The following is a 14,043-nucleotide window of genomic DNA, read 5'->3' on the forward strand; positions in this document are numbered from 1 at the left end:
CCTGTAACATTACAATGTTCTTCAGGGAAAACCTGCTTCCTGGCATTCAGATGAATTTTACCTTGCAGCAGAGGAGCTGTGGACCACTGCAATGACTGCTTAGGAGGGCCTCTAAGAACACGACAAACAGTCTGAGGAGCCTCCGAACTCCCCAGATAATAATCTGATGGGAGCTGATTGCTTCTGTGGGGAGCAAGCACCACAACCCACAGAACCCAAAGGATCTATTGCAAATGTCCCACTCCAGGACATCATCAGTGGTTCTGGTCAGAGTAGATGTCGTACCTTGAGGAGCACCTAGTCAGTAGTAGGCAGGTGGTCACATTGTTATGCCTGATTGGGGTGTATTACTACTTTTCTGTCGACATGCACTGCAGTCATGCAGCTGCATAACAGAAACGTGTTGCTTGTAGTCCTTAATGTTAGAGAGTTAGCCTGTTTGCTGCAATGCTTTTCATCTTTGGTGGCGATCAGTTTGTTTCAGTCACTGAAATTTTAATTGATTATGATTGTGAAATGAAAATGATTTAAATCATAGAACTGCTGGATGCCTGTTTTCAAACTCTGTACTTCCAAATGTTGCAACATCAGTTTTTATGTAAGCTTTAAAACATTTGAAGATGTTTGAAGAAAATGATTTTCTTTTTTTTTTGAAGGAGCAATCAAGAAGTATAACTTACATTAAACACTCTTGTGGTCTGACTGTGAAGTACATCATGCTGTGCCAGCAAAAGGATCTTATTTTAACATTTAGCGCCTTTCTCGTTTTTTGTGTGCTAAAGTGACAGGGTTATAGAAGAAATGAGAGTGTGAGAGATGTTGAGAGGGCGGGGGTTGACCGTGTCTGTTCTAGTGTGGTTTTGGGGAGTTATTTGGTGTTAAAATATGCCTTAATGGTTGCTGGGGATCCATTTATTACAGGCAGGAAGCAGAAGGGGGTTTCTCTTCTCATTTAATGTGACCGCCGAGAAGCTCGCCAAGTCCTACAGGCAAGCCAGCATTCCTCTGAACCAACGCCGCACACACACTCACACAGACGTGGGACTATGTGCGCACTCATAATTATACCGTCAGCTATGCAAATGAAGTTTACGTATGCATGTGTATAGAAGGAAAAACACGGAATATTAACAGCATCCACGCTTTGCAGTTCCTCAAGAAACGGCTTACAAATATGTGTGTGTGCTGAAAGCTCACACACAAATAGACTGTGGTCTCTGGCAGTGAGAATGACCTTTTTTGAACCATGGAAACACACACAGTTACACACACATGCACACAGAACAGCCCCTGCAAAAGGCTGAAGCGAGGCAGAGCTGAGGTTACATAAAAATCTCTCGAGGGCTTATTAATTCACATTTGTTTTGCAGTTGTGGAGCTTGGTTTCTCTCCTTCTCACTCATCGTGTCCATAGTACTATTATTGTTGTTGGTTTTCATTTTCTTCCGTTCCACCGTCGCTTCGCTTTCTCAGGCGTGGACGCTCACACAAGTTCTGACTTCTCCCACACCGTCCTGTGCGGAGCCAGATAAAGTTCGACACCCTTCCCTCACATTAGGGAGGGTGTGTTAACACCTTCTCCCGTGTACGCGCCAGGGCCTTAAGACCTGTTTATGAAGTGTAGGGCTCCTGGCGTATGAGCGTATATACACACATTAGTAAGAAAGGAAAGATTAAGATGGAAGATTTGACTTGCGTAGGAGAATTAATGATTTTCTTGAAGGGGTTTTGGTTGGTGTTTTCACAGCATTTTGAATTCTATTGATGTGAAACCAGTAATGACAGGCTGCTTCTGTGTTTTGCGGTTTATTTCAGAATATTCTGGAAAAACCGTGGACACCAGTGCCCACTGTATTTATGTCCTTTTTTTTTTCATTATGGCACAGGCAGTTTGGACCTCAGTTGGTCCGTGTTACTGACTGCATCTGAAAGAGTTTTGAAATGTTTAGATTGTGATTTTACTGAGACTTTCTTGGCTGCTGCAATTGTGTGTTTGGTCTGAATGCCAAATCAAATTATACAGTCTGATCATGTTTAAAGTAAGGTAACTAAAGGTCTCACTTGGTTACTACAGCCGTCTCACTTAAAAGGTTGTGTAACGTTGTTGGTGTGTTTGAGGACTGTGCAAGTGTATTGGGTTACATAGCGGATATAGGGCTCTATCCCTCCTTTCATCAGCTGATTGAGGATAAATTGAGCAGCGATACAGTGCAATCTGAAACTCAGGTGCACACAGACTGTGCTATAACACTGGAGCCAAAAAAAAGACCACATACTTCAATGACTAGCGTGACACACCAACGAAATGCCACTGACCACCATCCTAGAAGCATCTGCATGTATTGCAAGTATTATGTCACAATGCAGTCTCACTGCATTGGTCTACACTGAAAAAAAGCATCAGTCACAATCAAGGCTCCGAATTTGTTCAATGCTGGGTTTCAAAATCTCTACATGCCTATGTTTGCCTAACTAGTGCTTATAAAGACATGAAACTGTCAGCCACGATCAAAAAACTGTAAAAGTACATTTTCGAAGATGTTCCATGTCTGTGTTTTCCTTCGTGAATCGTCTACATTTTTGACTTTGTGAAATTGTCACAAAACTGATATTTCAATAGGATTACGTGCTCCTAAACACAAAGAGGTAGGGAGTTGGCATTTCACTGCAGTTTCACTGAGTTTGGGCCAGTACCATCTAAGGAAATTTGAAAAAATATCTGTCAGTTGTTGCCAGTAAAGGCATGACAAACACATGATTGGTGATAAAGAAAATTGAATGAAAGCTGCCTGATACAAAACATAAAGAAACAAAAACAAAAATCTCACATTTTATGTGAACAAATGCAGCTATTCTAATCTCCCTCCTGAGACTAGACTGTTTGTCATCAGCATCACTTGTGATCACTCGTTTGTAGTGATAACTATAAAAAGATGGTTGCAAATATTATAAAATCCTCTGCACATCTCCCCTTAAAATAAATACTGCTGAATATATTTGGAAATATTATAATTGGCATGACATGTCTTAAAATTCTTTATTGGTGACCACTTTTTAAACATTTTATTTACATGGTATAAGGTAAAAAAGAAAAGTACCAAATTACCCGCAGCACATTGCAAAGTGTTCTTTGGCGTTTATGGAGTTTCTGAATTAGTTTTTTGCTGATGTCAATATCAATGTTTCTTGATTGATCCTCAAAAGAAAATAGCATATATGTATATGTATATCAATGTTTATATGAGTGCCCTTTCGGATGAATAAAGTAGTTTTTTGTTGAATTTCATTGTGCCAACTCTGATGTCTTGAAATGACCTTTTCATTTTTCACTTTTTTGTGTGTGAAAATCTTTTTCAAATGTTTATATGATGCCATGCACATAGAACTAAATCCTGGGCGCAGATACTGGACTGAATGGGGCTCAAAAAGCACATAAGACTCCAAATTTGGCTCATGGAAGTAACGTAAGACAATTAGAAATAGTCACTGTAGGGGAGGGGGGGATTACGGTGTAGAATGTCCTCCTCGTTGCTGCTGCTGACCTAAGAACACAACGGTTAATCATCCACTACCCAGCAGGGAGGAACAGAGTGAGACGAGAAAGAAGTCAGAGGAGTACCTGGGAGAGACACCTGGAGGCACTGGTGTTTGTTGGAAGGTAAAACAAACAAAGAAAAAAAAGAAGGGAGACCTACACCAGGCAGACTGGGATAAAGCACATACTCACCTGAGAGTGGATAGCAGATGTCTATTGAGAACCGCACCTCCTTTTTAAAAGGATTTGGGTCCTGTCTCTGCTTTTAACGACTATCTGCATCTTTGGCCTGTGTCTGTTTATGAACAACTGGGTGTGTTGGTATGTGCTTTGTGGAAGCATTGTCCAGTTTTTGGATCGGATCGTGAGTGTGAGAGGTGGCCACATGGGGCCCGCGCCCTGTCCGGGATGCCAGCTGCTGCAGTGAAGCCCTCCCTGGAGGAAATGGTCGCAGAGGGTGGGAGCGTGGGAGAGCGCGGGGTGTCCCAGTGGGAAGCCTCGGGGCCGGACCAGGAGCGGCTGCCTCTGCCCGCCTTGAAAGTTCCCAGGGAGCTGCTGCGGAGCTTCCCTCACTCCAAACGGGTGGGATCCTACCTGGTTGGGAAGATGATCAACAAGGGCTCGTTTGCCAAAGTGATGGAGGGGCTGCACATCAGCACAGGGGAGAAGGTAAATGCTTTCTCCCTCATTTTAGAATCAGAGTGGGTAGACTGGAGAGGAAACAGAGTGGCAAAGTGAAAAGATCACAGGTTCAAGTCATGATTACAAGTTAACAACTCGTGATCTGTAAGAGATAATTATACACACCTGAATTTGTAGCAGTTAGTGGCCTGTTATTATTCTACTGATGTGTACAAACAGTAAGTCAGACCATTCTAAAACTGCTCATTTGACAACTACAGTATGACTCTTACTGGGACTTTATAATACAGCAGTTGCTCAGCAGTGGATGTGTTTTTCTGCAATGTGTCTGATCTGATGCAAAAACAACCACGAGTCTGCGATCTGTTATTCATCGACTTCTAACCCACACTATTATGTGCTATAATGTACGTCCAGATTAAAAATAGCACAAAATATTCCTCCCACTTAACAAAAATGTCAGACATTCTCATGTATTTTTGATGTTGCAACTTAATGTGCCGTAGAGCCTGCGCATGTGCATGCATAAATGTGGTTCTGTGCCTCTATGTATAACTTTTACCGTTCACCGAGTCCCTGACCCTTGCTATGTACACAACCTGGTTGTCATGGCAACACCCAAACTCATCTGTGGGGGTATTTGTTCCTATTAACTCTTGTTACCCTCTATAAGCACAAGATATGTGTGTGTGTGTGTGTGTGTGTGTGTGTGTGTGCGTGCGCACTCTCACTCTTTCTCTCACTGCTTTCAGGCTTTGGGTGTCACCTGATTTTGATAGCGATATAGCATGTAGCGCATGTAATATCAAATACTGTACATACAGAGTGTGGGTAAACTGAGCCCTCTTTAGGTGACCAAACATTCACGTGTTTTTTTACACCCAACTGTTTACATGATTAGCTCTGTAAGCCATGGGAAGCTGCCCAAGTCCATTTTCTTGAACCAGCATTATCTTGATAGGACTGGCTGTGACCACACAAATGGACGCCATTGTTATCCTCCACAGACTTAACAATCAAAGCAGTGAGATGATTATAAGTTGACTCATTTCTTTTCCCGCTGCTTCTGCAATGATTCATCTGCATTTCTACTGTGAAGCAAAAGACTCCTGCCTTTTGCTAACTGTAATTTGACATTTGAAGGAAAATTACATTTTTCTGAAAGATGCTAAAAGTTTCCCATAATTTCAGAATCTAAAGTATCAATGGAGACCAATATGTCTGGGTTCAGTCTAGTACTGAACGAGAAAGCTATGACCATCAACTGTGAAACAGCTTCAGAGTAGTCCAAGGGCCGATTACAAGTGAGAATTACCTCTACTTTGTGTGGAGCACGTCTTGGAACAATGTTTTCTCCTAGAAATAGCGCTTCGGTTTTAGAGTTCTTCTCCTGGCATTAGCCACTCCAGTCAAATTCTCACTGCAACTGCAATGATATGCTTTATAATCTCAAACAGTGTATGTTTGCTTCACTACCCTGGTTAGCTTTCTTTACTCACCTCCCATATATGCTGCTGTCTCCCTGCAAACCTTTCAACAAGTTTCAGAATGTGACTTTTTGAGTTAGACCTCTGTGACACCTCTCTATGGGAGTCAAGGACAATTGCCCCTTGGATTATATTGCAAACATTTCACAATTCTAAGGGAGTGTTCTCACACAGTACTGGACCAAATCCGAGCACTTTTGGTTCTATTAATCACTTAAACCTTAAATGATCAGTAAATACCACCCAGGTTTGATTGATACCAGAACTTTCCTGTAATGGTTTAGTATGGAGTCCTAGAAGGGTCATGACAGCAAACTTCTGGGGTAAAATGTAGGTAGTGAAAGTGATTGAGTGTTACGCTCTGTCTTTAATAATGAAGAAGCATCTTTATGCAAAACTTGCTAAAATTACTTTTTGTTCCTTATAAATTAATGCAAATGTAGTCATGAAAGATGTGTGCAGTGAGTTTGTGTGTGTTTGTGTGTGTTCAGGTGGCCATTAAGGTGATAGACAAGAAGAAAGCCCGCCAGGACTCCTATGTGCTGAAAAACATGAAGAGGGAACCTCGAATTCATCAGATGGTTCGACATCCTCATATTGTTGTTCTTCTGGAGGTAAAGAAAACATGTTTGAATAAATGCAAAAACTCAAAAAACAATTTACGGTCCAAAATAAGCAATGATGGAACATTGCAACATCTAATTTGGCTCCAACAACAGCATTGCATGTTGATCTTAGATTCTAATTGAAAGATTATCGTACTGTACATCAGCTGCAACCACATATATGTACAATGCTGCGTCTCAGACTCTGGAGACGGAGAACAGTTACTACATGGCCATGGAGCTCTGTGCAGGAGGAGACCTGATGGACAGGATCTGTGAGAGGAAAAGGCTGGAGGAGAGGGAGGTGCGACGTTACACCCGACAGATCCTCTCTGCAGTGGAACATCTGCACAAACATGGCATCGTACACAGGTCACTGCTCACACACCACGCACCAACAGAGTGTACAGCCCGTCAGCATCTACATATAGAGACATCTGCCACTTAAGAAGTTAGCTCAGACTGGGTTAGAATTCTTATAAGTCTGTTTTTCTTGCACAGTGCAAACACTGTAATGGGATTTGGTCAAACTATCTTAAATAACATGCTAATTTTGGTGTTAAAGAGTCCACGAGAGATCATAATGCGGTGCCTGTTTACATAAACGGAATTAGCCACTTCTGATTAAGTATCACTATCTTAAATGGATCTAGCATTTCTTAGGGGAATATTTCAACTACCATCCCCTTCAGTTCTGTTTCAATGGCCTACAGGAACATTCAGAATCAAAGTGAATGTGTAAAACTAAGAAATGGGATTGGACCATATTATATTTAAACAGAAGAGCAAAAATTAGGATGTTAGATATTTTCTTTCTCTCTCTGATCTCACAAGGTGCTAAAACCTATTGGAGATTTATATACACATTTATCAGGACACACACACATATATACACACAGAGTAGTTTGCAGGGCATTAACAGCTTAAAGAGTCAAAGACGATACAGGAAATGTAATATCTGGCACGTTGAGGTGTAGGAGATGAGAGCGTTATTTTAGTAGGTGGAGGTGTCAGATAACCAAACTCATACACGCGTAATATATCCACACATACTTACACTGCAGTCATGCACGTTATGAAGAGTGCTGTGCTTTGGTTTAAGACCTTGAATCCTCTAAAGGTGGGAATGTGATTACCAGGCAATGACCTCATCATCCTGCGCCGGCGCCATGATTCACACATCATCACAACATCATGGACTTCCTCTCTAATGAAGTCCCTCAACGGCGGCGCTCTTAACTCTTCAACGGCACCTCTGTCTGTCACACACACCTACGCACTCACTCACACACATGCTTGCGTGCACTCGCACTCTCTCTACCACGGTCCCACACAGAGATGATTAAACTTGAAATAAATGGAAAATTTGCACTTAAACGCACCTCCTGCCACCCACATTCAATAGGTTTACCACATACATTTTCCCCTTTATGACAATGTCTGGTCTCGCTCTTTCTTGCTGGTTTTCCCTTCTTTCTTCCTCTGTCTCTCTTTGAACTTCCCTCGAGGTTGTGCAAGCAGGGTTCTCTGGATTTTTGAGTGTCTGTTGGTTAGATGAAGGCACATGAAAGGAACATGGCGGATTCCCAGGCTACAATTTATAGGGGCTCGTTCCCTGCTAACCGCAGATTTTCATTTAGCTGGTAGTTTCAGAGCTGGCAGTGTGACGGTGGCGAGGCAGGGGTACTTCGAAGAACCGAAGGAACTTTTTCAAGTGAAGGCAGAGATTGTGTTTCGGTCGAGATTTAAGGATCAATCAAGAATAGCAGTTTGACTCGAAAATCACAATGGGTGTACATGTTTAAATGGTCGGTTGGTTTTGGACAAACTAATCCCCCAAATTACCAAATGTTCAGTCAGCAATGTTTTGAAGGCTTGAGCTCTACCCAAACCCCAATTTAGCTTTTGGTTTTTCTTTTGCTACCGCGGGTCCAGTCTCGTCCCATCTCATCTGGTTATCTATAAATACACAGAGTTTTTAAACTTAACAACCACCATTATGTCTGTCAAGTAAATTGCACCGAAACACTCTTGTAAGGAAAAAAGTAACTGCAGAATTTCCTGTAGGATTAGGACAGAGCTTTTTAAAAATGCTGCTATCACCACATTCTTCGTTTTGATTGCTAACTGGTTTGTCTTATTTCCTTTTGTAGAGATTTAAAGATTGAAAACTTCCTCCTGGATGAACATAACAACATAAAGATTGTAGGTATGTTGTTATTCACTCTTTCTACTGGAACATATAACCATCTGTGTTGAGTGCTGACACCAAATGTTCAAGCTATTTTAGTGTGACTGTACCTTGAAGACCTTGCTGTAAAAAGGATGATGATTCCCACAGACTTTGGCCTGAGTAACACTCTGAAGGCTGACTCTCTATCTCTGGAGCTCCTCAGCACCCAGTGCGGAAGTCCTGCCTACGCCGCCCCTGAACTGCTGGCTCACAGGAAGTACGGACCCAAAGTGGACGTCTGGTCTGTGTAGGTGTTCAATCCTACTGTGAATGCTTAAGAGACCTGATGGTTGCTTGTCTGTTGTGTTTACTAACCTGAAAATGCATTTTTCTTTATGTACTGTGTAAATGTGTTATTGTCGTCTCACATTTTCTGTGTGTGTGTGTGTGTGTGTGTCTGCAGAGGCGTGAGCACATTCGCCATGTTGACAGGGACACTGCCCTTCACTGTTGAGCCTTTCAACATCAAACGGCTACACCAGAAGATGGTCAATGGAGAGATCAGCAGCATTCCTAGTGATATCAGTAAAGGTGCCTTCTTGAGATGAATTCATGTGACTAATTGGCATCTTCCCAAATAGGTTTGAGTATAACCAGATATTTCCAGCGATAACAACAATTCATGAAGAAGAGCTCTCTTAGTTTTCCTCTTGTGTCCACAGCTGTTGTTGCCTTCTTTTTCTCCTCAAGGTTTGTTTCCAGTTAAGCCAACTACTTCTTCTGCTGAATTACAAGAACTAGCAACGTAGCCATACTGTTTCACACCTCTTTTGTGGAGCTTTTCATAAGATCTCTTCAAATTTGCTTCACTAGTGAATGGAAATCTTTCTATTGTCTAAAATCTCTGCATAGTCAAGTTTGCGTGTACCTTTTTGTGCTGTTGTTTCGATTTAGTTTTATCGTGCACACTCCTGTTCGGTTAGATTTAGGCAGCATAACTTTTTTGGTCTAGAAACCAAAATAACTTGATTGGGTTTGGAGAAGATAATGTTTTGCTGCAAAATGGAGCCTTCGACAAACCTGCACTTTTCTAAAAACATCAATGAATGAGTTGGAGTGATGCCATTATTGTATGTTGTGGCAAACAGAATTAAATCAAAACTGTGTAATTTTTTTTTTTGATCAGAAGAATTAATCTTTCACTGAGTTTGAAACACAAGTCGACAGCGATCTTACTGTCTCGATTTCTATGTACTTTCTTTTAGTGACTCTCTCACACATTGTCACTCCATTACACTCAAACAAACAAAGCTCCGGTTACAGCTCTGATGCTCTGTACTCGTGACAATGTCAAATTAGTGGCTGCACTGCTACCAAAGGCAAGCAGCTGAGACACCAACTTAAATATTGTCCTGCTTCTGAATATGCTGATTTGTCTCACCATCATGTCCTTTTATTTCTTATTTTTGCTAATGCGATTGTTCAGTTCTTGTCAGGCGAGCCTAATTGTTAGTTGCATCCAACAAGTTGTCCAATCAAAAAAAACAGGCTGTTTGATCCAGTGGAAAACAGTGATTTTGAATGTCAAAAGCAGTGATTTTTGACTGAAGCAAATGTGATGCTTTCGTCTGTGCTCGTGCTGCAGGTGCAGTGTCATTTGTGCTGTCTCTCCTGGAGCCAGATCCAGCTAAGAGACCCAGTGTCAGAGCAGCCATGGAGGAGAGATGGATCAACGAAGGATATGCCAAGAAACCGTTAAACATAAACTCTCATAAAAACAGGTAGATGTACAGATTTTCAAATGTGTCTTGATATCAGAAGAAACTTCTTTATCATTATTGTTATGAGGAGATATCTTCTTACACCATATTAATGTAAAGTTGTGTGTTCGTCGCATGAGAGCAAAGGTGGGCACAAAAACTCCCCTCAGAAAACATCACAATGTAGGTAAAAGAAGCAAGAGGAAATGCACTGCATGTTTTCAGACATGGGGAAAGTTTGACCTGCAGTGGGACAGTTTTGTATATCATAGCAAAACCTTTTTATCACTTCACGTGTTGTGAAAATGCAATCACGTGTTCCCAAATCCACATAAGCGACAGCAGAAAGGAATTTACTGGGAATTCCTTTCTGCTTTTTACACTTTTTTTCCATCCCACTCTGATATTCCCCAGGATGGGTCCAGAGGATCTCAACTCATCTGTGCTGACATACATGACAGAGACGTTAGGCTACTCCCTCTCTGAAGTAATACACACTCTCACCACCAACAGACCCTCCGCCATCATGGCGTTCTATCACCTGCTGCTCAGCAAGCTCAACAGAAGCCAGAAGGGAGCCAAGGTTAACAAGGTTTACACACACCGACGTAGAGGCCTGCACATACTGAAATATTCGACACACTGACTTTTCTGTTGTCTCTAAGTTTTCACAACAAGTGTGATTCATTTGGCAGAAGCTGGAGAACGATGACTGGAGCCTTCCAAGCAAGAACACATGGAGAGACAGGAACAACACAGAGTCAAAGACTCAGCAGCAGGTGCACTTGATGTCAGAGATGAACACTAATAGATGATAAAGTAATACTCTTTCATTGAAGGATAAGCAGCTGTCATCGTGAGAAAAGACCAAAAACCCATCCCATCCCACTGCTTTGATTTCTCTTACGGACACATTTGTTTAAATGGAAGATGTGAATTCTTCCTATAGTCTGGCATCACCAGTAAATGATCATGGGGTTAATTTTCCAAGATGACGCGGGACATTTTTGGTTATGGGGAAATCGTGCATTTTGTAGGGTCCATATTCAGCAATGATGATTTACAAAACTGGTCTAAATATAAGTCTGCAGCGTACACATTAAGGATGGTGTTTGTATGCAACATTTTATGGGATTTATTTTGGTAAAACGTCCAAAGGTTTATGAAAAAAAGATTGATACACTGCGCAGTAGATGTCAAATGTACATTGGACACAATTACACCATTATTCGCATCCATTCCATGATGTTCACATGGCCTCCATTAAATGCACGAAAAGAGAGTGTCTCTTTTTCTGGGCCAAGGAAACCCAACTATTGATGAAGACAAGCATAAAGGACAATCACCGCAGATCCACCGCAGGTTGTGGAGAAAAAAACACAAAATGGGAGGTTTCAGGAGCTTTAGGCTGGCCAGCAAAACATTCTAACAATGATAAAAGGTTTTACTTATTATCATCCTGCTTCGCAGCCTCCAGTACTGTTAGCAATGAATGTGTTAAAACAAAAGGGAATGTTGTAATTCATTTCAAGTGGACAGGCCAAAACACACATCCAAACACCACAAAGAAAAAGGCTGAAAAGGGTTTGGTCTTTCACCAAGTAATTTATTTTGGTGCAAATAACCTTAGGATTATGCAGAGGAAGTGAGGTGGTTGCATTATACAGTCAGTCAACCGCAAAATCAGTGACATGAAGTGATAAGAAGCTTTATGAGTTGGGTGTGAATGAAAAAAAAATACTGTCTGGCCTCCTAACAATCAATCACTGTCTATCTTCAGATTAAACAGACCAATGAGAAAAGCTCGAAACAGTTCAACAGGCCTCTGAGGGTCCAACAGACAGGTGAATGCCAGAGCAACAGGGGGAAGAGTGAGGACCTGCACAGAAAGGACCACAGAGAGGTTGATGAAAACCATCCCCCATCTCCCTCCCTGCCCCAGCTTCCTCCCTCTGCCTCTCCCTCTTTACCCCCACGCCTTCCCTCCCCCTCCCCCACCCCTCTGTCTGCAGAGGACGGTGCCACTGATGAGGATATTGCCATCACCTTAGACACCAGGGAGACACTGTTTCCTGAAGGTGAGGAGTTCTAACATGTGCAGGAGCAAAATTAGCTCACATCCACCGTACAGTTTAAACCAAACCTTACTGTATCCATATGCTTGTTTATTCTAGTGTCAGTGTTCGGAGACAGAGAACTCGTCCATCTTTCTCCTCCTAAAAGCTCTGCCTCAAAGCTTTGCGACTCCGCTCCTTGCCAAGTCCCCTTACCAACCGAGTCAGTCAGAGACAGCAGCACGTCCAGACCAATCCGACACACACACCTGCTCCGGACAACTCAATCAGACGGGGCAGCTGACCCTGTGTCAGATTGCTTCCATGACAACCGCCACCAGGATGATTCTCATCACCTGAGTATCAACGAGCGACTGGAGAAGCTGCAGACGTTTTACTCCTCGGAGAAGAACGGCATCTCTCCCCGAATGCTCCTGGAGGCTGACACACTCACCTCACACTCCTCAGGCAGAGGCCCCTTGGGTACCATGGATACAACACAGACATCACCCTCCGCTCCCCTCCCTCGCCTGCGCAATGTGGGGTTAAAAGATGGACGGGGAAGGAAGATGACATGGGTGGGGCTGAACCGACCTGGGCCTCCGAGACTTCTTGTGAATGGGTCTAAACCTCCTGCCTTCCCCTCGCAGAGACAACACAATTTGGTCATCAAGAGCCTCAGACAGGAGAGGGGGAAAAGGAAAGAGCTGTCTGTAGCCGGAGGAGGAGGAGAAAGAGCAGGAGAAGGGGCAAATGGAGCCAAGAGGAACTCTGTTCAATTACGTTCATCTCTCCAGCGCCGGGTTGCGGACCTGAACCTGCCGCTGCTTCCTACAGCTTTGCAGGGGAAAACTGACAGGAAGAATCAGCTCCACAGTATGGACTACTGACAAAGATGGGGGGTGGGGTAGCATAGCAGGAGTGGTGGTGAGGAAAAGGTGCATGAATGGTAGCAAGAGGACTGGTGACACATTACGAAACATGTAAGAAATACTGCAGTAACTGAGGGTGTATATACTTGGAGGTATTTTGTAGGAACAATTATAAATGGCAGCTACAGAGAAATACAGCAGTAAAGTTGTTATTCTCTTCTTTTTCAGCAGCAGGACTCATTCCCAACAAACATCATAGAATTTGTATGATTTATGCTGCAGTGCCAAAACCTCAGACTCTGATTATAAGCTTATGAATTAAATTCAGTCGTCAGCCGCCAGGGTATGTTCTAACCCATTAGAACCGTTTCCCTCTAAATTTCAGCATAACTCCCACCCATCGGAACGTGAAGAGCAGAATGCACACGAATGTATTTATTCATCTTAAATACATTCCTGTAATAACACTGAAAATCAAAGTAAATACAAGTCGCAGTTCCACTGTAACCTTTTTAGAATTTTTTTTTTTTGCAACGTTGTTGCTGAATAAAAAAAGAAGAAAAATGAACATATAGTGTTTTTTGACACATCATGTTTAAGTATGATTTCACTCCTCTGCCAGCCTGTCATTTGTTCGCTCACGTGCTAATGACCCACTCTAATCCCAGGATAATAAATGATGGCACGGTTTGAGACCACTTTTGGAAAATTATATCATTCCCTTCCTTGTTTTCTTTTTCACTTACTCTTGCTGTTCACTTTTCGATTTGATCGCTGTTTGGTTTGGTAAAGACATCTAAACTGCTTTATTGGGTTTTAGGTTTTGGCAACACCAAACTATTTGGCTTGGGAGAAGATCGTGGTTAGGTAGAATACACAGATTCACAGCATTACTGCGGCACAATGATCAAGACA

At 42.4% G+C, this 14,043-nt stretch overlaps 1 protein-coding gene across 1 annotated transcript in view; it reads left to right on the forward strand.

Moving 5' to 3' along the window:
• LOC140266786 (uncharacterized) overlaps positions 1-13,517 on the forward strand; it is a 41,779-nt gene extending 28,262 nt beyond the window's left edge. Inside the window, exons 5-17 of the mRNA XM_072361885.1 lie at positions 922-1,038; positions 1,474-1,563; positions 3,875-4,204; positions 6,156-6,278; positions 6,472-6,641; positions 8,423-8,478; positions 8,611-8,749; positions 8,906-9,033; positions 10,088-10,223; positions 10,617-10,785; positions 10,898-10,981; positions 11,983-12,280; positions 12,377-13,517. Of these exons, the coding sequence (XP_072217986.1) occupies positions 922-1,038; positions 1,474-1,563; positions 3,875-4,204; positions 6,156-6,278; positions 6,472-6,641; positions 8,423-8,478; positions 8,611-8,749; positions 8,906-9,033; positions 10,088-10,223; positions 10,617-10,785; positions 10,898-10,981; positions 11,983-12,280; positions 12,377-13,146 (2,610 nt within the window). The 3' untranslated portion in view covers positions 13,147-13,517. The remainder of the gene's footprint in view (positions 1-921; positions 1,039-1,473; positions 1,564-3,874; positions 4,205-6,155; positions 6,279-6,471; positions 6,642-8,422; positions 8,479-8,610; positions 8,750-8,905; positions 9,034-10,087; positions 10,224-10,616; positions 10,786-10,897; positions 10,982-11,982; positions 12,281-12,376) is intronic.
• Positions 13,518-14,043: the final 526 nt, after the last annotated feature.

Source organism: Leuresthes tenuis, unplaced genomic scaffold (genome assembly GCF_036924035.1).
Source record: "Leuresthes tenuis unplaced genomic scaffold, fLeuTen1.0.hap1 SCAF_13, whole genome shotgun sequence".
Taxonomy (NCBI): domain Eukaryota; kingdom Metazoa; phylum Chordata; class Actinopteri; order Atheriniformes; family Atherinopsidae; genus Leuresthes; species Leuresthes tenuis.